Raw genomic sequence first — 23,678 nt, 5'->3', positions numbered from 1 at the left:
ATTTTCATGTGTTTAGGAAACAGTTGTATTTTTTCCCATGAACTGTTCATACTTTTGCTGATTTTTCTTTTTAGGGCTACTGGTCAATCTTTTCCATTTCTAGGAGCTCTTTCTATATTGTGGAGATTGGTCCTTTGCTTATGATAGGAGTGGCACATATTTTTCCGTTTGTCATTTGTCTTCTTACTTTGTATAAGGGTTTTGGCCAAGCAGATGTTGTGATCATAGGGCTGTTTGGACAAGTAAGTCATACACTAGTTAAGTTTTAGATGATGCCTGCTACTTGGTAGGCACTGAACGGGTGTTATTTCCTCGTTGCCCCCTCCTCTCTGTTCTATGCTTTATCCAACTGCGCTTGTTATTCTCCCTGCAATAATGGTTCATGCTCCCCTCCTCCACGTATTGCCTAATGTTATTTTTCTTATCTGGAATGTCTTCCTCTTCATTTTGGACTGTGAAAATCCTATCCCTCTCTTAAGCCCCAGCTCAAATGCCGTGGTCTTTCTTACATCTGAATTCCTGTGCCTCTGCTACCCATCACAGTCTGCCTTAGATCCAAGTTATTGGCACACATTTACCAGACTTTTCCTGAACCTCAGTTTCCTTATCTATAAAATGGAGCTGCTAAAGAAAATAGAGATTTCTTTTTATTACAAAATGATATGTGTTTACTGTAAAAAAAAATATTTTACTGAAAAAATTCCAAAAATGTAGAAACAGAGGCAGCCCACGGTTTACAGATCCTTCCAGATCTTTCCTATGCCCATATAAATATCTATAGGGGGAGATAGCAGTTTTTCTTAAGACACAAACCTGGAAGTATACTATCTATATTATTCTGCAACTTCTTTGTATCATTCCATAAAATAATGTGGCTAAGATGATGCATTTAGAGCCTCTGGCTCAGTGCTCAATAGATGGTAGCTCTAATTACTCTATGCACCTTGCAGTGATGTTTTTAAACTTTCTTTCAGCAGCAAAAGCCTTTTCAAACAAAATAGTATTTGGATGCCCAATTTATAAAGTAGATAGAATGGAGCCTCCAGGCTAGGGTGCATTTAGATGAGGTAGAGGGCATGGAGCCCCTCACCAACTTGTCTCCCCAATTGTTTTTGAAAACCTCAGTGTTAATATCTTTTCAGGATGGAAGAATGAACTGAATTGAACTGAGCAGCATCATTGTGGGTATGCGCCGTCTGGGCGGTTTTCACTTGGGCCTGAAGATCCCAGCCAGCAGGGACAGGAAGTGGGTTCTCCCAAATTGGTCAAAAGAGCCCAAAAGTCCTCAGACTAGAGCAGACCTTGGTGGATCATGTAGCTCATTGGCTTCCTCTTGGCTTGGTGCTAGCCTGCCATGAAGTTTTCATTGGTCCATGAAGAAATGAAGAAAATAAAGCCAATATGGTGAGGTTTCCATGAAGTTAAGCTTATTCACATGTTTCTTTTTGGCATTGCAGTGTCTTTTCTTTCATGGAATTATGGTGGTAATAATTGGTAGGTGTGTGTGTGTGTGTGTGTGAATTTCTTACTTCCCTAAACAAAAAACTGGCAACTTTATGTTGTTCCCCTACATTTGATTCAAAATTTCACTGATCCACGAGGTCCTACAGCCTAGAGACAGCTGTTCTTGTCCATGTGGCCGCTTTGCCAGGACTTCCCTGGAAGAATCCCAGAGAGATAGCAAATTCTATTCTTGTGTCAGCAAAGCTCAAGAACTGCTATCCTTTGATGACATTGAAGGAGCTCTTCCAAGGCTGAGTCGAAGGAACCTTTCCTGGGGTGGAGGCAGGGGCTGTGGTCCAAGAAAGTCACCTGATGCCCAGTGAAGCTCTTGGAAGCTTCTGTTGCCTCTGCCCTTGTCCTTAAGGGGGCACTGCTTCTTTAGAACACTCTGACAGAACATGAGAGACTCCTAACTGGGAACCTGAACAAGGGGTGGTGGAAAGGGAGGTGGGCTTGGGGGGGGGTGACTAGGTGATGGGCACTGAGGGGGGCACTTGATGGGATGAGCACTGGGTGTTATGCTATATGTTGGCAAATCGAACTCCAATAAAAAAAATATACAAAAAAAAAAAAAAAGAAAGAAAAGAAATAGCCACAATATAGCCTTGAACTGAAAGAAAGAAAGAAAGAAAGAAAGAAAGAAAGAAAGAAAGAAAGAAAGAAAGAAAGAAAGAAAGAAAGAAAAGACCACCACTCTGGGCCCAACATGGTGCCACACCCTTCTCAATGTCCCACGACCTGAGACGAGAATGGGACATGCAACTGGGCTTTTGCTAAAGGCTTGTGAATCACTTAAGAGAAGCTACCGCAAAGCCAGATGACTGGGCTTACAGACGCTGCAGCTCACAGTCTGCACCTCGTCCCACCAGCCTACCACCTTCTATGTGCTGATGGCACAGGCAACCTGCTGGAAACCACCAGGGGCCCCACAGTGCTCCTCACATTGTGGGCCTCCCTGTCCACCTCTAAGGACCAAGCTGGGGCTTCTGAAGGGAGATGGCGGTTTCCTTATAGCAGTAATTTTGGTGGAAGAGTAGAACCTATCAAAGAACTGGGGGCTTCCTCCTTTACACTGCTGTGAGTCTATCAGGCAAGTCAGACTTTTGATTTCTGTCATTTAATCCCAAAGCCCCATCCCAGCAGTAGATGATAGTGGGTTGGGTTCAGGAGGCCCCAGGTGTTAAAAATGCGTGGACGTCAGATTGAACACATGGTCTTTCATATGGAGGGATGCTTGGACAGTATAACATAGCATTTTGGAGAGTCTTTCATTCCCCTTGGATAAAGAAGAATTTTCTGTGGCATGCCTGAGTTGTATCTAGCGCTTCTTTTGCTGTCATTCATGTGATTTTAAAATTCTGGCATAATTTTCAACCTAGGACCATTTACTTATATTTGCAGAGAAATCACATGACCTCATTGTTTCTCTTAGTCTTCACTCTGGCCCCGTGATGTGGTGTCACTATTCCCGCTTTACTAATGAGGGACCCGAGGCTCGGAGGAGCTCTGTAACTTGCTCAGGCCATTCTGCTAGAAGACTAAGAAATGACGTTTGCCTCCCCTAATCCTGTTCTCTCCCCTCAGTACAGCTCGGTCCTACGTACAACTAGGGAATGTGGGAGTTTCTTTGTTGGTGGTCGTTTTTGTCTTCTCTGCAACACTAACTACTGGCCTTGGGATTTGAACTCAGGAATCTTGCAGCCACTAGCATTGAGTTCCATTAGAGAAACAAGTGATAGGAATGATAGCAACAACAAAAAACTACCAAGAAAGAACTCTTTGAGTTTCCATCTTGACCAGATTGGGGAACTCTTCGTTGGTCAAGTTCAAAAACGTGCAGAACAAGGCAGAGCATGAGCCACTTCCTTCATCTTTGTGGTTTGACACTAAGCTGAGCCGTGGGACCAACATGGTGCCATCAGGAGACTCCCACCAATCCACCAGCTCACTTTCTCTCTCTCTCTCTCTCTCTCTCTCTCTCTCTCTCTCGGGCACACTCTGGGAAGCTCTTGAAAGGATTGTGTTTTCTGCTGCAGGTGGTTGTGCCGATCTTCTCCTGGGAATGAGGAGCAGGTGCCTGAGCTCCTGAGCTCCTGAGCTCCTGAGCTCCTGATTCTGGCCCATTACAGCTCCTAGAACTTCCCGAATGGCTAATAGAACCACTCTCCCACTCTAGACCCCAAACTTGGGAAGTAGGGTGAGGCGTGGTGGGGGCCTGTCAGGTTAAGGATTTGCTGCCGGTGGCCCTGGAAGGAGGAGCAGCATTAAACGCTATAGGAGCCAAGCTCTGAGCAAGGGGGCCTGGGGGAGGGCTAAACATTGCCTTGGAAGTACTGGGGTCCCAGCCTCTGACATCTCTCCTGATTTGGCTCCTGCCAGGAAAGGGTAAGAGGAAGCCTGCTTCTTGGTCAAGGCACCCGGGGTCAACAGAACTGGAGTAGACACAGAAGGAGAGGGTCCCACACCTTATCCCACTTGGGCAAGGAATCCAGTGGAGAGGTGAGGGTTGGGATCTACTGGGGTAAGGAGCGTCCTCCAGGCCTGAGCAGATGCTCCCGGGCTGAGCTGGTCTGTTGGGTGGCCCAGGAGTCAGGATGCTCTGGGTTGGAATTCCTGGGCCCTGATTTACTAGTAGTCTAACCTCAGACCAGGAATTGCGCCTTCAGCTTCAGTGTCCACAGTGTGCTCACACTTGCCACAGTTCAGATACTATCATATACTGTGGTTCGTGTACACAGCGAAGTGACATGATATTTATGGTGGAGGCCACCTTGTAGAATGGCCTAATAATAAACACATGAATTACATGTTCAAATTTGTGAGGCAGCTTAATAGTTAAGATCTCAAAGGACATAAGCAGAAAGTTTCCAACTCAGAAACAATAAAGGAGGGGGATAAAAAGCAACAGTGAAGTACCATTTTATATTTGTTCAATTAGGAAAGTAGAAAAAATTAATAACACATTAGGATGTTGAGGTTGTGCTCTGAGTGGTACATTTATATATTTTGATACTTTCAAAAGGCAATGCACCTGTGTGTACCCAGAGCCATAAACATTTATAACCTTTTTTAAATACTCTTCAATATGGTCCCTCTAGTCCATAGAATTAATCCTAAAAAATAATCCTTTTTAAATGTCTATTGTAAGTGTTTTTCAAACATACAGAAAATAGAATAGTATAATGAATCCCCTTTACTAAAGGAGTATTTTAACAGAAGTTAAACAAGTATGTCCACAGTGATAAATTAAAAACCATCTATGCAACGGAAAATGTCTGAATGAATTGTGATTTGTCTTCAGATGGACTATCGTGTAGTAATTGAGATGATAAATATGAAAACTGAAATTGTATAAAGTATGATCTAATGTTTAGTGAAAAATTCAAATTTAAGTTGTGCCTACAGGTAATGACAATAGGGTAAGAACATTTATTTGAGCAAAAAGGTATTTGCTGTGTGGGGGTAGGGGGATGATGAATTAGGTTTTTATTCTCCTTGAATATTGTTATATATTTTTACAATGAAAAGAAATGAGAGAGATAGTCTAGTCTCCACCCCCAAAATCAATCAATGAATAAGCATTTGTTAGGCATCTATTCCACAGGTAATTTGTGTTAAGAGTTGAATTAAGAAGTGGCAGGGGATAGATTTGGGGGCAGGACTTGATTTGGGGGCAGAAGTTGGTCCCTAAGAGTCTCAAAGACTCTCAGAATGTCAGAGCTATATGGGACCAGTCTAATACCTTCATTTTATAGTTGAGGGCCCTGAGGCCCAGAGAGGCTGTGATTTGCCCAGAATAACTCAGCAAAAGTCTGGCTAGTCCACATAGGGGTAGGCACTCTCACAGAGCTAACTGGCGGGCCTTACCTCAATCCCCCTATCTCAGGGCACCTCCACATCCCTGAGTCACTCACTGCCCGTGGGTGGAAAGAAGGCAGCCAAACAGAGGACACTTTTCTAGTGCAGAAGCAGGGGGGAGGGGGTGGGCCGAGTGGGGACAGAGGGCACAGGGATGTTGCTCCTAGGTGGTAACCCCCTGTTTTATGATGATCTCCACAGGACCCTGAGTGGGCTCAGCCAGACCCAGCCCTCCCAGCAGCACATGGGGCTGTCCCGGACCATCCGGCTTTACCCAACCACCGCAGCCAATGGTCAGCTCACCTCCAATGCCCTGCCCGCAGGGCCAGGCCTTGAGCGGAGAGATGGCGCCCAGCAGGCAGCATATCTGGACCACCCGTCACCCCCCTGGGGTAAGGATGCCCTGTCTCAGGGTCCTAGGAGAGCAGGGCATCTAAATCTCTGACCTTCTCATCCTCACCTTTGCTTCCCCTCCTCCATCACCAATGGGCTGAGGTTCAGCTGTCCCTCAACCTCTCAGCCAATCAACCAACAGTTGCCAAGGGCTTGCTTTGTGCCAGGCTCCAAGGGTCCAAAACCAGCTGATCGGGGACTTTGCCCTGTTACATATCCTGCCTTTGCTTCCTTGTATCCAGCTGCGAAACTCACCTCCCTGGCCCTGGTCCTTCTACCTCTTCCTTCCTGCAAACCGCAACCTTCCTGGACCAACCTGACCAGATCCTCCCCTGGCAGCCACAGCAGGGCCTCTGCTTTCTAGAGGAGACAATTGAGCATCCCTGTGGGTTCACACTTTGGCACATTCTGGTCATTGCCCAACAGTCCTTTCCTCTGTGCCTGCTCTCTCTCAATCTCTTTCTCTCCCAGTATCTCTCTGTCTGTCTTTCTCTCTCATCCCTCAGAGCAGTTACTCCAAGCTGCCCCTACTTGCCCATGTCCCATCCCATGAGCACATGGATAGGCCACCTGCCACCCCTTGGAGAGCTCCTCGCCTTCCTACCCATCTGCCCCACTGTGCTCACCACTTCCTTACCTAAACCCAAGCCTGAGCTCACTGCCTTTCCTTTTTCCCATGTTAAAAGTTAAGGTAACATTCACATAAAATTGACCATTTTAAAGTGTACACACCAGTGGTTTTTAGTGTATTCACAATTTTTTGCAACCGCCAGCACTATCTAATTCCAGAACATGGTCATTGCTCCACAAAGAAAGCCCCTGCCCATGAAGCCCCTCTCTCCCTCTCCCAGGCTCCAGGCCCCACTAGTCTACTTTGTCTCCGTAGATTTGCTTATCTTGGACATGTTATAAACAGAACTCCACAGAATGTGGCCTTTTGTGTCTGGTATAACTTAGTATGATGTTTTCAAGGTTTATCCCTGTCAGTACTCATTCCTTTTTACGGTTCATGACCTCCTTTCTTGCCATCTTGAAAAGGGGATATCCCCCTTCTTGATTTCTCTAGAATGCTAGACCATCCCTTGTCTTCTCCGCACTCTCTCCCTTCTCCCTCTTCAGCCTGCCCCCTCTCCTGGCCCCTTCCCATCGGCAGATCCACGTAGTGACAGTGCCCATTCTCACACACATGTTTGCACACGCATACACCCCCACAGAGTTATTTTTTCACTCCCCTTGGGCTTCCATCTCTCTGCCCTTCACAGGACAGCTTCTTGAACACGCGGTCTACGCAGACTTTTTATACTTCCCTCCTCAAGCCCTCTCCCTCTGCCTTCCCTCCCTGGGCTCCCCATGCTGAATGAATACCCCCCACCTTTGAATTTCCACTGCCACTACCTGTGTTACATAACCAGCTTGCGTGATCACCCTGCCTCCCCTTCCACCTGGACACTCCAGCTGAGAAGGCACCTCTTTGATCTCTTACTGAAAATTTTCAAAGGTCACCACTACCCATCAAATATAGTGCCCACCCTTGCTCTGGCAGCCAGGGCACTCTGCAACCTGACTCTAGTGATTCTCAAAGACTCTATCTTCCTCTGCTTCTCTTAGAAAACCCCCCACTGGCAAATCAAGCTACAGTCAATTCTCTGCCCATGGGTTCAAAGCCCAGCTGCGGCACTTGCTAGCTGTGTGACTTGGAGCAACCTAACCTTGTCTGGGCCTCAGTTTCCTTAACTGTAAAATAGAAACATCAGCTTGGTTATAGGACCAATGTCAGTATTCAGCTATTGTAACCCTCAAAAATGCCAAGGATCTAATGGTTAAACCTAAAAGAGTATTCACTCAAGAAGATAAAAGGTTAATGTACATAAAGCATGGGCTTAGTGGTTGGCACACTGGCATTTCTCAATAAATGTTGGACTGTGAGATTCTCAAAGGTATTACCCTGCCCCCACTATGCCCCCACTATGGGACCTTGCTTCTAGTAGGTACTTAGCAAATGCCCTTGGGATGGATTCACCCCTGACCCCAGGGGCCTTTCTAACCAGCCTCTGGAGGTCACAGCTGTGCCTCTCAGCCCTGCCCCCTGGACCCAAGCCCTCTCTCTGCAGGGCTGAACCTCACTGAGAAAATCAAGAAGATCAAGATCGTCTTTACTCCCACCATCTGCAAGCAGACTTGTGCCCATGGGCACTGTTCCAACAGCTGTGAGCGCGGTGACACCACCACCCTGTATAGCCAGGGCGGTCATGGGCATGACCCCAAGTCTGGCTTCCGCATCTGTGAGTCCCTTCCCCCGACTCAGGTGGTTCCCAGGTCCTGGGGGTTGGGGGGCAGAGGGACAGGCCTGCCTTGGGCAGGAGCCCAGACCTTCTGCGGAAGGAAGCCTCCTGCTCTCAGAATGTGGCTTCTGTGAGTGGCCCCCAGTGCCACAGAACGCTGGACCCTCACCCAGCGCAGTTACAGCCTAGCCGTGTGACTCAAGGCAAGCCCCAGAACCTGCCTGAGGGCCTGTCTCCCCCCCAGAGAAGTGAGGGCATTAGTAGTGCCACTGGCCTCCTGTCCCTCCCAGTTACTGTGGGGTCCAGGGCCCTGGCATGAAAGGGCTCTTTAGAAAGGCAAGAGCTGGCTCTCATCCGCCCTTCCTCACTCCCAGCCTCCTGGAAAGCCCCTGCCTCTCAGGGTGTGCTGGGCTCCCCCAGCCATCCAGATTTGAGCCCCCGCTCCCCTGCTTCCCTGGCCCCACCGGCCACCGTGTTCTCCGACCACCGGTCACCTCGAGGCCCGTGTCCCAGATTTCTGCCAGATACCCTGCCTGAACGGAGGCCGCTGCATCGGCCGGGACGAGTGCTGGTGCCCCGCCAACTCCACCGGCAAGTTCTGCCACCTGCCCTCCCCGAAGCTGGACGCAGGGCCGCGGGAGCGGGGCTCCCGGCTCGGGGCCCTGCTGGAAGGCCCCTTGCGGCAGTCCACCTTCACACTGCCCCTCTCCAACCAGCTGGGTGAGTGTGGGGCTGCGGGGTGCACTGGGGAGCGGGCGTGGGGGTGCTGGCATGGTGGTGGAGGGCACGCCGGCTGCCTCCAGTCCGCACTCCCTCCTTCTCTGCTCCCAGGACTCAATTTAGTTCATTTCCTAAACTTCTCTTTGCCTTTCCTCTGAACTCGTCAATTTTTTTTTCCCTTGCCCCCTACTGGGTGCTACGGATGAGACCAGACAGTGTCAAGGCAGGGTCCTGCCTTCAGGGAACCCTCTGTCCTGGACAGGAGAGCGAGGCAGGGTAGGAAGGACAGCATCACCCTATAAAACATGTCATTTCCCCTGCCTTCTGCTCTCAGGTACCAAGTAAAGGTACCAAAAATACAGACTTCTAGAGGAGGTCAGGGGGTGGAGAGCCCCCCGATTGTGCTCAGGAAGGCTAGATGGAGGAGGGGGGGCTTCAGCTGGCCTTAAAGGGTTGATAGCCTTTGACTAAGCAGAGAGGGTGGGAGGTGGGGCCCTGCAGGGTCTGTTGGGCTGGATTTCAGGGGTTGTACAGGATCGTGGGGGCAGGTAGAAAAACCAAGAAGGTGGTTTGGAGGTTGAGAGGTCCTTCCTCAGAAGGTGCAGAGTGAAGGAGTTTGTGCTCCATCCTGTCCTCACTGGGGAATTGTGCTGGGGTTTGAGCAGAGAGTGGAGAAATGGAAGGAAGTTTCTGGGGAGACATGCAGCCAGTGGCCTGCCTGGCCCAGGGCTGGTGCTGGGGCTCTGTGGCCCGGCTCTGACCCAGCCCCTGTGCCCAGCTTCCGTGAACCCCTCCTTGGTGAAAGTGCATATCAACCACCCGCCGGAGGCCTCTGTGCAGGTCCACCAGGTGGCACGGGTGCGGGGCGAGGCCCCAGAGGAGAACAGCGTGGAGACCAGACCCTCACCCCGGCTCCCTGCCAGCCCCCGCCACAGCCCTTGGGACGGCAACAGCATCCCCGCGCGGTCTGGAGAGGCCCCTCAGCCGCCACCCCCTGCAGCACCCAGGCCCCCTGGACGGCTGGGCCGGTGTTATCTGAGCTCCGTGAATGGACAGGTGAGAGCGCATCCCCTGCCGTGGCCCTACAGACTTCCAGAATAGTGCCTGCCCCTCACTCTGCCCCTTCTCCTTCTCTCTCTGCTCCTCATCCTTATGGAATAAATGTCTGCAGCATCTTCCATTCGCCATATGGGAAAACTCAGGATATAACATTGCCTGAGCAAGGAGAGGGCTCCTCCCTACCTTGGCTCTGCTGGGTACTTGTCATTACCAGGCATTCCAAAGAGAACCCAAAAGAGCCCGCCTCTGGAAGGGCACCAGCATCCTCTGGTCCCAGTAAACCCTGGCCCATCCTGGAGCTGAGCCTGGGACTCCCTATGCATGGACAGTAGGGCTGTTAAAAAGAGTATGGTATTGAGTTGAGATTGGGGTCACAGAGATGTGGAATTGGAAAAGGCAGATTAAACCCTAAAGCCTTGGGGCTAAAAGATGAGAGAGCCTCCATCCCCCCTGGAGGCATCCATAATCAGTGATGGGAAATCAAGAGAGTTTTTCTGAGTCTAGGCACCTAAATATATGGGCTAAGCCAGACCCAGGATGGTTTCTGCTGGGGTTGCATTTTGTTGTTTCCAGAAACCCCTCCTGACTTTAGGGAGCTGGAGGATGTAGGGAGTAGCCAAGGGATAGGGTCTCTGAGTCTCCAGATCCTCCTTGGCCTTTCAGCTTGTAGTATCCCTGAGCCTAGGCCCTGTTCATGGGGAAGGCTTGAATCATGGGTGAGTTCCTTGGACTCTGATGGAGGAAAGCCCATCCTTTGGGACCCTCTGTGGGCTGGGGACATGGAAGGGGACAGTTTGCAGACCTGCACAGAACAGATCTTATCTGGACGTCCCCAGGCCCCAAATATAGGGTTTGGTAGAATGGAGTGTAAGTTTCTCTGCTTCCTTCCAGGACATCACCTGACTCTCTTCTCGCCTCCCTTGGGTGAGGCATCCCTGTAGCAGGACATTGGGGTTGAGCTCTTGCCTCAGGCTTTCCTGAGACATCTCTGTGCATGGCAGGGAAGAGGGTATGATTGGTGTCCATGGCCTCTTTTCCAGTGTGCCAACCCCTTGCTGGAACTGACTGCCCAAGAGGATTGCTGTGGCAGTGTGGGAGCCTTCTGGGGAGTGACCTCATGTACCCCATGCCCACCCAGACCAGGTGAGTGCTAGGTGCCAGGGTGTAGGGTTATGAATGAAGCTTTCCCAAGGCTTGGCCTCCACTTCATCTCCCACCAGGGTCTCAGACACCAGGCAGGTAGAATGGGCTGATAAACTGGACAGGCTTTCCAGATCTGCTTTTGAGGGTGCTTCTGGCTGGTGGCTAAGGCTCTGGACAGCTCATAAGGCTCGAGCCCAGAGGCAGCCTGGACTCTCTGCTCTATCTGATTGCCTGGGAGGGGCTCCTTCTTCTTGCCAGTTGTTCTTGCCCAGATTGTAGGGATCCCATCTCATGCAGGGCCCTCTTCTGCCCCTCAGCCCCCTGCCCAGGCATCAGAGGCTCAATGATCTTGATTCAGAGACTGAGCATTTCCCTCATTGTCTCTCTGGAGGGGCCTCCATGCCTCTTCTTCACCTCCTCACCTCCTGTTTCCTAACCCAATTGGGTGTCTGTCCCAGAATGTCCTTGACCTTGGGATATGGGAAACCCTCTTTTGGATGGTAGGAAAAACCTAATGTGTATTCATTCATTTTTTCACTCATTCCTTCATTTGTTCAACAAAAACTTACCAGGTGCCTTGTATGTGCCAAGCACTGAGGATTTGGGAGTCAGCAAAATGCCCATTCATGCTGCTCTCCTAGGGTATCGATCTTACAGTTGGGAGGTGGGTGATGAGATGCCTGTGCCTGATATTGCTTCTGCCCACCCCGCCTGTCTTTTCCCTCTGGGCTCTACTCCTAGGGCCTGGGTTCAGGCCTGGCATGTATTTCTTTTGCCTGTTAACAGTCAACTTGGTGAGTTGGCTTTGTAGGGGGCTGGCCTGGAGCCCAAAGGTGGGAGGGACAGGGCTGCTCCTAGCTTCAGACTTGGTTGTGGAGCAGTGACCATATTTTCCAAATTAAAAATAAGTTTGGACGATTTTGCAGTGTGATGGAGCTTTTGGTGAAGTAGCAGAGGGTAGCATTAAGCTTCCGGGCTTGAGCATCCAACACATAGCAGGTACCAGCCCAAGCTCTGCTGGCTCACCTCCTTCTCTGCGCCATCTCCAATCTGCAGGATGGAGACGGTAATGGTGCCAGCAGGGCTGCTATGGAAGGTAGATGAGGCATGCTTAGCATTAGGTCAGCAAACAGTAACTGCTATTATTATTGCTACAAAATATCCCTCCACAAAGGGAAAAGGGAATGGACCCACTGCCCCACGAAGAAGAGGGTCTTGAGCTGCTCAGTGTCTCCCCCTGCAGGCCAGAGATGGTCTCACCACTTTTCTTCTTCCCCTGTATCCCCTCCTCCTTCCTGGTTAGGCTCACCCTGGAGACTTCCACTTCCCACATTCCATTCAGTCAGTGGATTTTACATTAATGGGACTTTACATTAATTAATTACATTTGGAGCTCCTAGTGTGCAGGCCCTGGCAAGACAGTGGAGACTGAGGTAGAAGCAGTGCCTCCTTTCTCCAAGCTTATGGTCTGGAGTATGAGGGGAGAGGCATATACAGATAGCACTAACTAGACAAATGCCAAATGCTGTGGGAACACGGCAGAACCGGGACCACAGATAGGTCCTATAGCACCTTTGTACAAATTAGAGAAAGGTGCCACTTCCATTTGTTCAAAATAGCCTTTACAAATATAAATGCCAGCGATTCTCTTAGGTGTGGTGCTTTTGTGCAGTGGACAACCTGCACATCTGTTCACTGTGGGGTAGGGGATCCCAGCTCAAATTTGCATATCAGAGAAAGTTTCATACAGGAGGTGACATCCAGGATGAGATCTGAAGAATTATTAGAGTCAGCGAAAGAGAGGGGGAAGAGCTTAACAACCCAAGGAAATTGCATATGCAGGTGAGATCAAGAGAATGAGAAACTTTTCCTGGAGCACAGCACACCCAAGGCTGTGCCCTCACCTCCTCCTTGTCCCAGTTAGCGCCTCCTACCCTGCCCCCCCCCCACTGTGTTGCGCACATCTCAGCAAGCTGGGCACCAGTGTACAAACCCTGGAATGTCAAGCATTCCAGCACACTGAGCAAGAAATAACAAAGACCAGGGAACGTAAACACTTAAAATCCATTAAAGTGCAGCTAGGCATTGTATAGAGAAGGGGCAAGACGCTGAGGAACCTTGTTTGTGTTGACAAAGTGCCAGACACCTAGCTCCACACCTGAGCCTAGGGCTGGGGGTGGGGGAAGTTTCTCTAAGTAGACACGACAAGCAAGCTACCATGCAAGAGTCCAGGGAAGAAAAGTGGAGCTGCTGGGGTGGGTTTGGGAATAGTTGGCAAGACAGACAGGACTCCTGGGTTCTAGAACATTCCCAGGCCTGGTGGCCTTGCCCCTCTGAGCCTCTCTGTCTCCTTTGATGAAATAAAGCTGTATCCTTCAGGGAAGGGCTTTGTCATCCCCAGTGACTTCATCTAGCAGAATCAGGGGGTGACGGGAGTGAGAAAGCCAGCAGCTATGTGACCTCGTGGCTTCCCCCAAATCACCTTTTGGCTTCTGAGGCTCCATGCTGGACTGTCAAAGAAGGCCCCTGCAGAATGATGCTATTTCTGATGAGGAAAGGGACTGTGTTGAAGTCTCATTTACACAGCACAGATAAATCCCTTTTCTTCTGGAAAAATTCTCCAGGGCTCTCTTTCTCAGAGAGATGGCTCAGGGAGTCAGTTTAGGTCAGCCCATGGTCTCCACCCTTCTCCCTTCTGTCTGAGTGACAGATGCAGCTGACCTTCCAGGACTCAAGCCTGAGCCACATCTTCCTGAGCCTGGGGAGTTTTCAGAGCTTCTGCAGGTCCCCTTGCCAGGGTCCAAAGAGCACACAACTCTCAAAAGCCACTCTGATTGAGGCCACATTTTTTAGTTTTTGTCTGAGAGAGACAGACATCTGTGTTGACTGGAAAGTTGGCCGCTGCCCCATCTGGCTTGGCACTGGCTGTGTCAACCCCCAGGCCCCTTTGCTGGGGCAGGCAGTGCTGGCATCCTGCTCACAGCCCGCACTGGTGGGCTCCAGCTGTTTGCCACGAGATCGGCTATCCGTCTGCCTGGCATGCGCTGAGTTCACCTCAAAACCCAGGCCCCTCCCCATATCTCCAGGGACTGCTGATTCCCTTGCTCTACCCCTTCAAGGAGTTCTGCATCTTTCCTTCTTAAAAACAATAATAGCCACCAGTTGCTGAACATTTACACCATGCTGGGCTCTTCGCCCGCCTGATCCCTTTAAATTGATGCAACCACGTGCAAGCTAAGGATCTTTATCCCCACTTGACAAATGTGGACAATGAAGCTCAGAGAAGGCTGAGCAACTTGACCAAGGTCACACAGCTGGACGGGAGAGCCAGGCTTCAAGCCACAGTATATCTGATTCTCAGCTGATCAGGATCTCCCCAAATCATTCTGGGGAGACTTGCGCCCGCATGAAGACAACAAAAACCAGGACACAGACTCAGAGTGCACAGCCAGGAGGGGGCTGCCCAGGGTCGTGTTTCATGAGTTATGTGCACACGAAGGGCAACATCCCTCGAGAAGACTGGGACTGGCCAGACAGGCAGGGCAGCAGCCTGCAGCTCAGGCCTGTGAGTCCACGGAGATGTGCCAGTAGAATTGTCCCAGAGAGAAGCCGGTAGGCTTGTCCCATGTGGTTCTGGAGAGCTAAAGCCGATGCGTGGATGCTTCTGGTGAGCAGAGCTCAATCTGCAACTGAGCACAAGCTTTAACAGCTTATTAAAAACTGCAGCCTATCAAAACCCAGTGATATAACAGGGTCCTAAGTACTTCGCTCCCCACCACCGAGAGGATGCCTACTAAGAGCAGGTTCGTAGGAGCTGGGAAAGGAAATTGATTTTTGAGGGAATGGAGGCTCATATGTATGTGTCTGAAAATGTATTTGAAACCCTGCATAGAAAGAACGCTATGGTTTGCCTTGGTTTGGTCAGGGCCCTTGCCACGGTACCATTTCAGGTGAGACCACCCCCCTGGAGAGGGTGGGGTAGGTGAGGGGATGCAGGCAGTTGGCAGGATTTGGAGCAGGGAGCACCAGGGCAAGTCACAGCAGCAGCGCTGCTATCGTCACCATCACTGTTAGCAGCCGTGTCTTCAGAGAGCTCACTAAGTGCCAGGCACCATGCTAAGTGCTTCCTCATTCCACCGCATCCTGACCATGTCTCTGAGAGTTGGGTGTGACCGGCTTCATTTTACAGATGAGGAAATTGCATCTATGTGACCAGAGACCCCTGCCTCTAACCAGCCTGTGATCTACCTCCTAGGCTGCTTCTTGTGTACTTGGCTTGGGGAATTTCCTCAACCAGAGGACCCTGGCTTAGGGAACAGCTGTGTTGGGGTGGGGCTCCTGTTCTCTGGGACTCTGGGTGAGACGCCCAGTCTCCTGCCCTAAAGAAATGGGATTTTTCAGAATTCTAGTTGTTGGGCTGGAAAAAAAAAAGCAGTGTGTCTTTGGCTCAGGGATGTCCTGAGAGCTTCTTCCAAGGGACTCGAGGCCTCCTGGGAATTGTGCCTCAGCTCATTTTAGCGCCCTCCTTATCCCAGGGCGAGTGTCACCAACACGTGGCATCTCCGGCCTGGAGAGGTCGGGGAAGGGCTAGGGAGGGGTTGGGTGGAGTGGCACCTCTCTGAACCAGGGTCTGAGCCTCTCCACCTCACTGCTTCTGGTGCCCAAGATACCTACTTTGGCTTTAGTACTGCCCAAGGAAGCAGTCAGAGCCCATCTTTTGGTGGGATTTCCACAATTCTTGGGGTAGGGGGATCCATTAGAACTTCCCCAAACTGGAATATCTGGAATAATGAACCTTATGATAATCACCAATATGTGACAAGGATCAGGCTCAGAGTTTTGCATGCTCGTTTACTCTTCACAAGAGCCCCAAAGAAGGAATTGTCACCCACATTTTACTGATAAGAAAACTCAGAGGGGTTGAGTAACTTGCCCAAGTGTCTCCAGCCAGTGCGGGGCAGCAGCCAGCTTGCTATCCTTGAAACTGTGTTGCTGGAAGGAAGGAGAAAAGGAGGAAGGAAAGAAGGTAGAAAAGAAGGAGGAAGGAAGGAAGGAGGAAAGGAGGAAGGAAGGGAGGGAAGGAGAGAAGGAAGGAAGAGGGAGGAGCTAAGTCTCGAGTGCATCTACAAGGACTGTGCCAGGCACGGTGCTAGCTTCAATCTGACATTGACTGTTTCTCAGTAAAGTGGACCTTCCCAGCCCATGGAACTGAGTTTCTGTCCCCACTTCTACCGATGAAAAATTAAGACTGACAGAGGTTAAGAAATGTGCTTCGGGTCACACCGCTAGTCAGAGTAGAGCCAGGAATTCAATGTGGCTCTGGCTGCCCCAGAACCCACACTTCTTCCACTGCTCTGGGGGACTGGAAGTTTCTTTCCAGCTCTACCCACCCGAGGTTTGCACATCAAGGACTCAGCTCCAGTCGGCTCACATGCCCCGGTGCGTCGAGCCCAGCCTCATCCGGGGTGTGTATATGTGTCTGTCTGTCCTCTGGCAGAGCAATGTGTGGCAGGGTACCCTCCAGAACTCCCTGCTGTGGCCAGCTGTCATCACAGGCTGAGATCAGCGTGGCTTGTAAACAGCCCCGTGGCCAGACATATGTCTCCACCATCTCCTCCCTGAGCTCTGTCGTAGAGTCAGGGCCAAAACTGTCTCCAGCGATTAGTCTGTCCTGGTTGAGGCCTCCTTGGGAGTCCCAGCAGCCAAGGGGGAGAGTGAGCAAGGCAGGGGCCCCTCTCCTTCCTTCCCTGGGGTGGGAGCTGGCCCAGGTACAGCAGTGAGTAGACAGGGCTGAGGTCAGGGGCCAGGAGACCCAAGGTTCTGGCCCACATGACCACAATCCATAACAGGAAAGGTCTGCCTTATGGGCTTCACGGGCATTCTGTGATGCTCAGACTCCTTGGAGTTAGGGTTGGTCCCCGCTGACCCCTCCACAGCTGCTTGGGCTTTCTCAGGCCTAAGGGGCCCAACTGCAAGGTCACTGGCAGCTCTCCATGTGTCTTTTTGAAGCACCTACTGGAAACACTGCTTAGCCACTCTCTTTCCAGATCCACTTCTCTCTGCTTTCTGACCCCTGTGTTCTCCTTGTGTTGGCTGAGGAGCCGTGGGGGGTTGTGCAGGTCCTGCTGCATTGCCTTTATTCATTCTGCTTGGCACTTTGGTGGTAGACCTTCTGGAACATTTACCCAACATCTGATTAGTCCTCTGGCCATCTGTGACCATCAGTCCTCTAGTCCATTTTCTGACCTCCTCCTGGGCATCTCTGCCTTTATTTTTCCCATTTGCCCTCCTGATCCTGTGTTTAAAAAAGGGGGAGAAGAGAGGTTCCCAAGAAGGGTAATATACTTCCTAATGGGCACACGTCTCCCTGTAGCCTACAGACCTTAGGATCCCTGCCTAGACAATTCCTGAGGCTTGGCATGAGTTCATTCATTTATTTACTCAGAGGCAGTAGAGAGGAATTGTTCAGAATCTATCCTCCGGAGGCGGACTGCCTGGGTTCATAATCCCAGCTCCCTCCACCAGCTAGGAGACCATGGGCACGGTTCCCAACCTCTCTCTGACTCAGTTTGCTCCTCCATAAAATGGTGATAGTATTACTAAGTTCCCTAGGGCTGTTATGAAGATTAAATAAGTTAATACATGTAAGCCCTTTATAATAGGGCTTAGCCCAGAGTAAGTACCATTTAGTGTTTGATCTTATTATTCATTCCATTTTGATTGAGTGCCTATAGGGGTGCCTGGGTGGCTCAGTCAGTTGAGCATCTGACTCTTGATCTCAGCTCAGGTCTTGTTCTTAGAGTCATAAGTTCAAGCTCTGCATTGAGCTCCATGTCCAGTGTGGAACCTACCAAAAAAAAAAAAAAAAAAAAAGATGATGAGACATCTGAATGGCTCAGTTGGTTAAGCGTCTCGTCTGCCTTCAGCTCAGGTCGTGATCCCAAGTACCAGGATCGGGCCCCACATCAGGCTCCCTGTTCATCAGGGAGTCTGCTTCTCCCTCTGCCCCTTACCCCACTCGTTTTCTCTCTTTCTCTCAAACAAATAAATAAAATCTTTTTTAAAAATTAAAAAAAAAAAGATGACTGAGTGCCTGTAGTGTGCCATGTGCTGTGCTCAGCTCTAGAGATGTAGCAACAATGAAGACAAGGTCCCCGTGCTCATAGAGCTTACACTTCAGTGGGGGAGACAGACAAGCAAACAGGCAGCAATGACAGCATTTTAAGTGCCATGGCGAGGGAAGGCTTGAGTGTTGAGAGCACTTGGAAGGCAACCTAGTGCAGGTGGCAGGGGTGGTGGCGCCTGCCCTCCCCCCTCGCCGTGAATCACACAGCTCGTTGGCTGCCAGGATCACGCCTGGAGCCTCGGGTGGGTGCTGAGTTCCACCCCGAGCCACGGTTCTCCCTTCCACATGGCTATCTAAGCTTCAGCCTTCTATCCCCTGATGAGCCTGAAGCTGACTTTTCTGGATTGGGTGCTACACTTGGTCTTACAGAAGCTCACAGGTGGCCTCTGTGAGGTGCGAGGAAGGGTCTGAGGGCCCTCTTTGGGATCAGGTTGGGGTTGCTGGCAAAATGGGAATTGCATCAGGGGAAGTGGCTTTGAAATTTGTTCCTCTCCAGAAAAGTCTGCCTTCACCAACGGTTGCCCATCCAACAGTGTCTCTTAAGGCCAGTGAGAGGGCAGAGTGCCGTTGGAAAGAAATCACTTTATTTGGGAAAAGTGTATGAATTCAAATGACTGAAGGAGCACAGCTCCTGTCAGTTTGCACACTCCTGGGTTCTCAGGGTGCCCTGCAGTTGCCAGCAGCCGATCCACCCTTGCTCCCAGCTCTAAACCCAGCTCCCACCACTCCTCTCCTGCTCACTGAAGAAGTAGGGTCCTACTGCCTCATGTCTCCCTCCTGACATCACCGTGCTGCCCTGGCCTCCTGGCCTGGCCCCCTCTCCTCCCTCCTACTTCCAGCAGAGTGGCATGCAAGGGATGCAGCCTCTGCAGCCAGAGGCTAGGATTCAACTACTCCTGGACCCCCTCTGAGCTTCAGCTTTCCTAATCTGTACAATGGGGATAACACTTCCTGCCTTGCAGGGTCCTTGTGTGGGAAACAGGATAATTCATACCAACGGCCTCACAGCTCTGTCCAAATGTTCCCTTGTTCCCAAATGTTCCTCGGCCCTCTGGCATCAGCCTCGCATTATTCTTTCCCACCTTCTGCTCCTCATAATGTTTGCAGGCTGCATCGAATCAGCTAGCTTTCTGACTTTCTCCAAACAACTTCCCCCCCTTCCTTCCTCCTCCCTGTCCTCAGCTGATACCCCCAGGCCCCATGCCAGGGGCGCTCACATTTCCCAGCCTCACTCCCATCCTTCTGTCTCAATGTCAGCATGTTCAGAATCCTCATTTATCCCCACCAGGCCAGAACCTAGTCCCCACAGTGGGACAGCAGCAAAGCCTGAGCGAGACTGCTGTCCATAGTGGGGAAAGATATTACAAATTCAACTGACATTTTTTTAATGTTAAAAAAAAATAAAGCTTTACTAATTTACATCTTCGCTTGGTCTGTATGTCAGACTGTCGGATGTCATGTTTGGCATGTGGAGTGTCCTCAGGGAAGAGTGGGGTGCCAAGAAAACATGGCGCCTCCTCATGTTTGTCTTTGGCATATCACAAGGCGTAACCTACAACAATGCTCAGTTTATGGGGTTTTTCAATTATGTTGTCAAGTTTTAACGAAAACAACCCTCACCAAGTAGAGAAGTGACTCTAAAAAAAATCCTGTAAAGAAACAGGATTCAAAATAATACTAATAACATAATTGCAAGTAATCACTTTTAAAATGCAATGCTGCTGCTTCTCCTCTGACCTGTAATCAACTGTATTCCAAAGTAAACATAATGAGGACTTCTCAGATGTGACCCCAAATGGACCCTAGGATCCAAATGATCAAGAAGGCTGTATGAAATAATGGTTCATATCTACCAACCTGAATAATGGACTTCACCCCAAGTCTATAATGCTCTGGGAACTAGCTGCTACTGATAGAGGGAAAGCTAGATAGCTTAGAAAAACATTTAAAACACCAAGATGCTCAAACTTCATTGTACAATTAGATGAAAGTATAGATATCTCTAACGTGCCTCTTGGTATTTGCAAGAGTCCCTATATGAAGAACTATTCTTTTGTAAAGATACTACCAAAGAAAGAATGAATCACAAGGCATATATTCTCAACATAAATGACTTCTTGAATAAAAATAAGTTTTTCCAACAACTCCATCTGGGTAGTTGCTGATGCTCTAACTGAAATAGAAAGAGATCTAGGTGAGGTCATAGAGGTGGAGGGTGCTCTGTGTGACATCCCCTTACCACAGCATCTGATCATAGGCAAGGAAGTCACAAGGAAGTCAAAATCAGAAGACAAATTGCCAGGGGAAGTCTTGTTTATAAAACAAGACCTTTAAAGTAGGATGGAGCTTTGTGGAACACTGTGTCAGAATAGTGTCTGGGAAAAATCCCCATACCCATGAGAATTGCCGGCTGTGTCTTGGCCAAAAAATGGTCAGACTTATATATGAGCTGTTCTTTTCTTTAAAAAAACAAAACAAAACAAAACAAAAAGATGGGTGTCCATATCTGTTGCCCTTTCCTGTGATGACAAACGGCTCAGTACTCTGCTACCTGCTAGAGCTTTTCAGGGAAAGAAAGAAAATCAAAATGCCCTTCAAAGCATTCCTCTGGAGGCTGACGTGCTAGTCCATCCCACCAAAGTAACAGAGATGGTTCCCTGTTTTCAAGTCAATAGGTTTTTCTTTTTCAAAGCACTCCCCACCCCTTTATAGTAAAGGAGAATGTTGAGAAATCCAGGTCAGATGGGTGGGTATTAGCACCAGAATCTGAGACTTATTTCCTTGTTGGTAAATCTGGAGTCAAACCAGTTTGGTCTGCCATTAACTTTGGGGAGGGCTGCTGTGCCAGAGCCTGTGCCACAGAAAGAGCCTTTTGAAACGGATGTTTGGAAGCAGTGCCATCATTATGAGATTGGTTGCTGTAAACCAACTCCATTTGCACATTTAAAAAACTTGAAAACTGGAATTTTTTAATGTATTTTACATTTGTAAGAACAATTAGCCAACCTCAGGGGAGATGGAAAGTTACTGGCCAGATTTCAGCACCAGCATCGCACAGCTGGTGAATGAAAACCAAATAGTGTGGTTTTATAAGGTGCCATCAACTAGGAGCTCCTTCTGTCTTGAACCAAGACACCTTGTCAGCTACGGCAGCATTCAAACCCAAGATCGAAATACACTGAACTTAGACTGTGAACTGTTCCATCTACGATAGTTATATAAGCCGTAACCATTAGGAGAAACTTGGGCGATGGACACACGGGACCTCTCTGTGACTATTTCTTGTAACTTCCTGCAAATCTATAATTACATCAACACCAAAAAATCAAATAAATAAATAAATAAATAAATAAATAAATAAATAAATAAATAAAACATGTTTAATCACATTAGAGTGTATAACATTGATAGATGTCCAAGACCTGCAGTCATGGAGTGTCTTTTCTAGAAAGAGCAAGGTGGGGATGCCTGGGTGGCTCAGCAGTTAAGTGTCTGTCTTCAGCTCAGAGCATGATCCCGGAGTCCTGAGATCAAGTCCCACATCGGGCTCCTCGCAGGGAGCCTGCTTCTCCCTCTGCCTGTGTCTCTGCCTCTCTCTGTGTGTTTCTTATGAATAAATAAAATCTTTTAAAAAAAATAGAAAGAGCAAGGTGGGTGCAGAGTGACCTAGTGAGAGCCAGAGAAGGAATTGTACCCAAGGAGGCACAGCTGTCTGCAGTGATGACTTGGGGGACAGGGCCTCACAGCTGTGGAGTGGATTGCACCCTACTTTTTTTCATCATGAGTGACAGCCCAAGGCCCTCCAGTGAGACCTGTCTATATCTTTACTCTTCAGCCTCCCCGGTGATTGAAAATGGCCAGCTGGAGTGTCCCCAGGGGTACAAGAGACTGAATCTCACTCACTGCCAAGGTAAGGATGACCCAGGCCAGGGCTGGGCTTAGAGATGGGGGATGATGAAGGGCTGAGGATGCTGGGGCACTCCCCCTACCCATCCACAGACAGAAGGAGTGGTGTCGCTGAGTGGTCTTCGCTGGACACCTCTAAGCCTCAGCTTGAGGGAGTTGTGGGGGCTGCTGGTTCCAGGGACCTAAGGAAATCATGGTGGGATAATGATAGAGCAGGCCTAGAAAGGACCTGGGAGCTGAACTTGTCCCTCTTTCCCTCTCCAACTGCCCCACCCCCACGCCCTGCCAGACCTAAGCCAGGTGCCTCTCTCCAGCTGCAGGATCTGTGTGTGAAGGCACTTCCCCAGTCCCCACATATCCCCTTACCTCCCTGGCCAATCCCCCTGGGATGGGAGGACTTTTGACTTCACGATCTAGTCAGCCTGAGTTGTTGGGGACCTCTGTGGACATCCTTCAACAAATTACCTCCAGCTGCTAAGACCTCCCTCCCGCAGCCAGGAGGGGGCAGAGAAAAGGCACAGGTGGAGGTAAGAGGAGACCATGAACACAGACCCTGACCTTGCTGGCCTGGCTGACAGGCCAAGGTACCCTCCCCCAGGAGGCTTCTTCTTCGGGAGAGAGGGATCTGAGGAAATCTCGGGGTGGCCAGGCTATCTTCCTGGGGGGGTACTGGGCCTGAAGGGGATTTCTGGCCCATGGACAAAGTGCTTGGGCCAGGCAAAAGGGCAGACCTCTGACCCAGCCCAAGGTCAGGCTCCCCTGGGGGCAATGAGGACTAGTAGACTGGATGGTGGGTGTGGAGAGAAGTCTTTAGTGTTGCTCTTAGAGGATACAGAAGGGCCATTCATATCTCAACTGTCCCCAGTGGCCTCTCCTCCTGGCAGGTTTCCCAGTGCACAGGGTTAAAGTTATTCTCGGGATCGCATGTGAGCTCTTGGCCCTCCCTCCATTAAGCCCCAAGGATACAGGAAGCCAAGGGGCCCTCCCCAGGGCCCTTTAAACCTCCCCCTTTCCATGTCTGTCGTCTTGGTCTCCATATCTGGGGGGGAACCTGCTCACTTCTACACCCGTGTGCGTCACTATCCTCTCTCTCTCTCCATCCTTCTCTCCTGCTACAGGGCAATTTTGGGGAGTGTTGTTATGAGCTGCATGCATTGTGCTAGGCATTAGCACACAGTGACAGATAAACAAGGCAGCTGCTTCGGGTGATTACAGATGTTTAAACAATTATACACCATGGGAGAAGTTCTCTTGCTAGGAAGAAGCTCTGGGTGCCATGCGATGGTGGGGTAGGGGCCCCTTCCCAGACTGGGAGGTAGGAGAAGGGCTTCAGGTGATGCCTGACCTGGAGAAGGATGAGTAGAGGCAATCAGTTAAAGAGGATGCAGGCATTCCAGGCAAAGGAACAGTTGGGCTGGCTGGAGTACAGCCTGTGTAGCCACGGGAGACAATACAGACATTTCAGGGCCTCATTGGAGCCACCTACTCACCCACAGGCTTTGGGGAAATATAGTGGAGGCATTGGATATCATGTGAGGGTTTAGGAGCTCCCTCTAAGAGGTGAATGGGGACCCCAGAGGCATGTCATGTTTTTGTTTTTAAGATTTTACTTGTTTATTCATGGAAGATGCAGAGAGAGGCAGAGACACAGGCAGAGGGAGAAGCAGGCCCCCTGCGGGGAACCCAAA

At 49.9% G+C, this 23,678-nt stretch overlaps 1 protein-coding gene across 1 annotated transcript in view; it reads left to right on the top strand.

Moving 5' to 3' along the window:
* LTBP2 (latent transforming growth factor beta binding protein 2) overlaps nucleotides 1-23,678 on the top strand; it is a 101,501-nt gene that overhangs the window by 42,535 nt on the left and 35,288 nt on the right. The window contains exons 4-9 of the mRNA XM_038545265.1: nucleotides 5,563-5,753; nucleotides 7,866-8,036; nucleotides 8,550-8,756; nucleotides 9,535-9,812; nucleotides 10,856-10,958; nucleotides 21,920-21,994. Of these exons, the coding sequence (XP_038401193.1) occupies nucleotides 5,563-5,753; nucleotides 7,866-8,036; nucleotides 8,550-8,756; nucleotides 9,535-9,812; nucleotides 10,856-10,958; nucleotides 21,920-21,994 (1,025 nt within the window). The remainder of the gene's footprint in view (nucleotides 1-5,562; nucleotides 5,754-7,865; nucleotides 8,037-8,549; nucleotides 8,757-9,534; nucleotides 9,813-10,855; nucleotides 10,959-21,919; nucleotides 21,995-23,678) is intronic.

This window comes from Canis lupus, chromosome 8, assembly GCF_011100685.1.
Source record: "Canis lupus familiaris isolate Mischka breed German Shepherd chromosome 8, alternate assembly UU_Cfam_GSD_1.0, whole genome shotgun sequence".
Classification (NCBI taxonomy): Eukaryota; Metazoa; Chordata; class Mammalia; order Carnivora; family Canidae; genus Canis; species Canis lupus.
The sequence above is the reverse complement of the archived record's forward strand: the minus strand, read 5'-3'. Positions and strand labels throughout refer to the sequence as shown.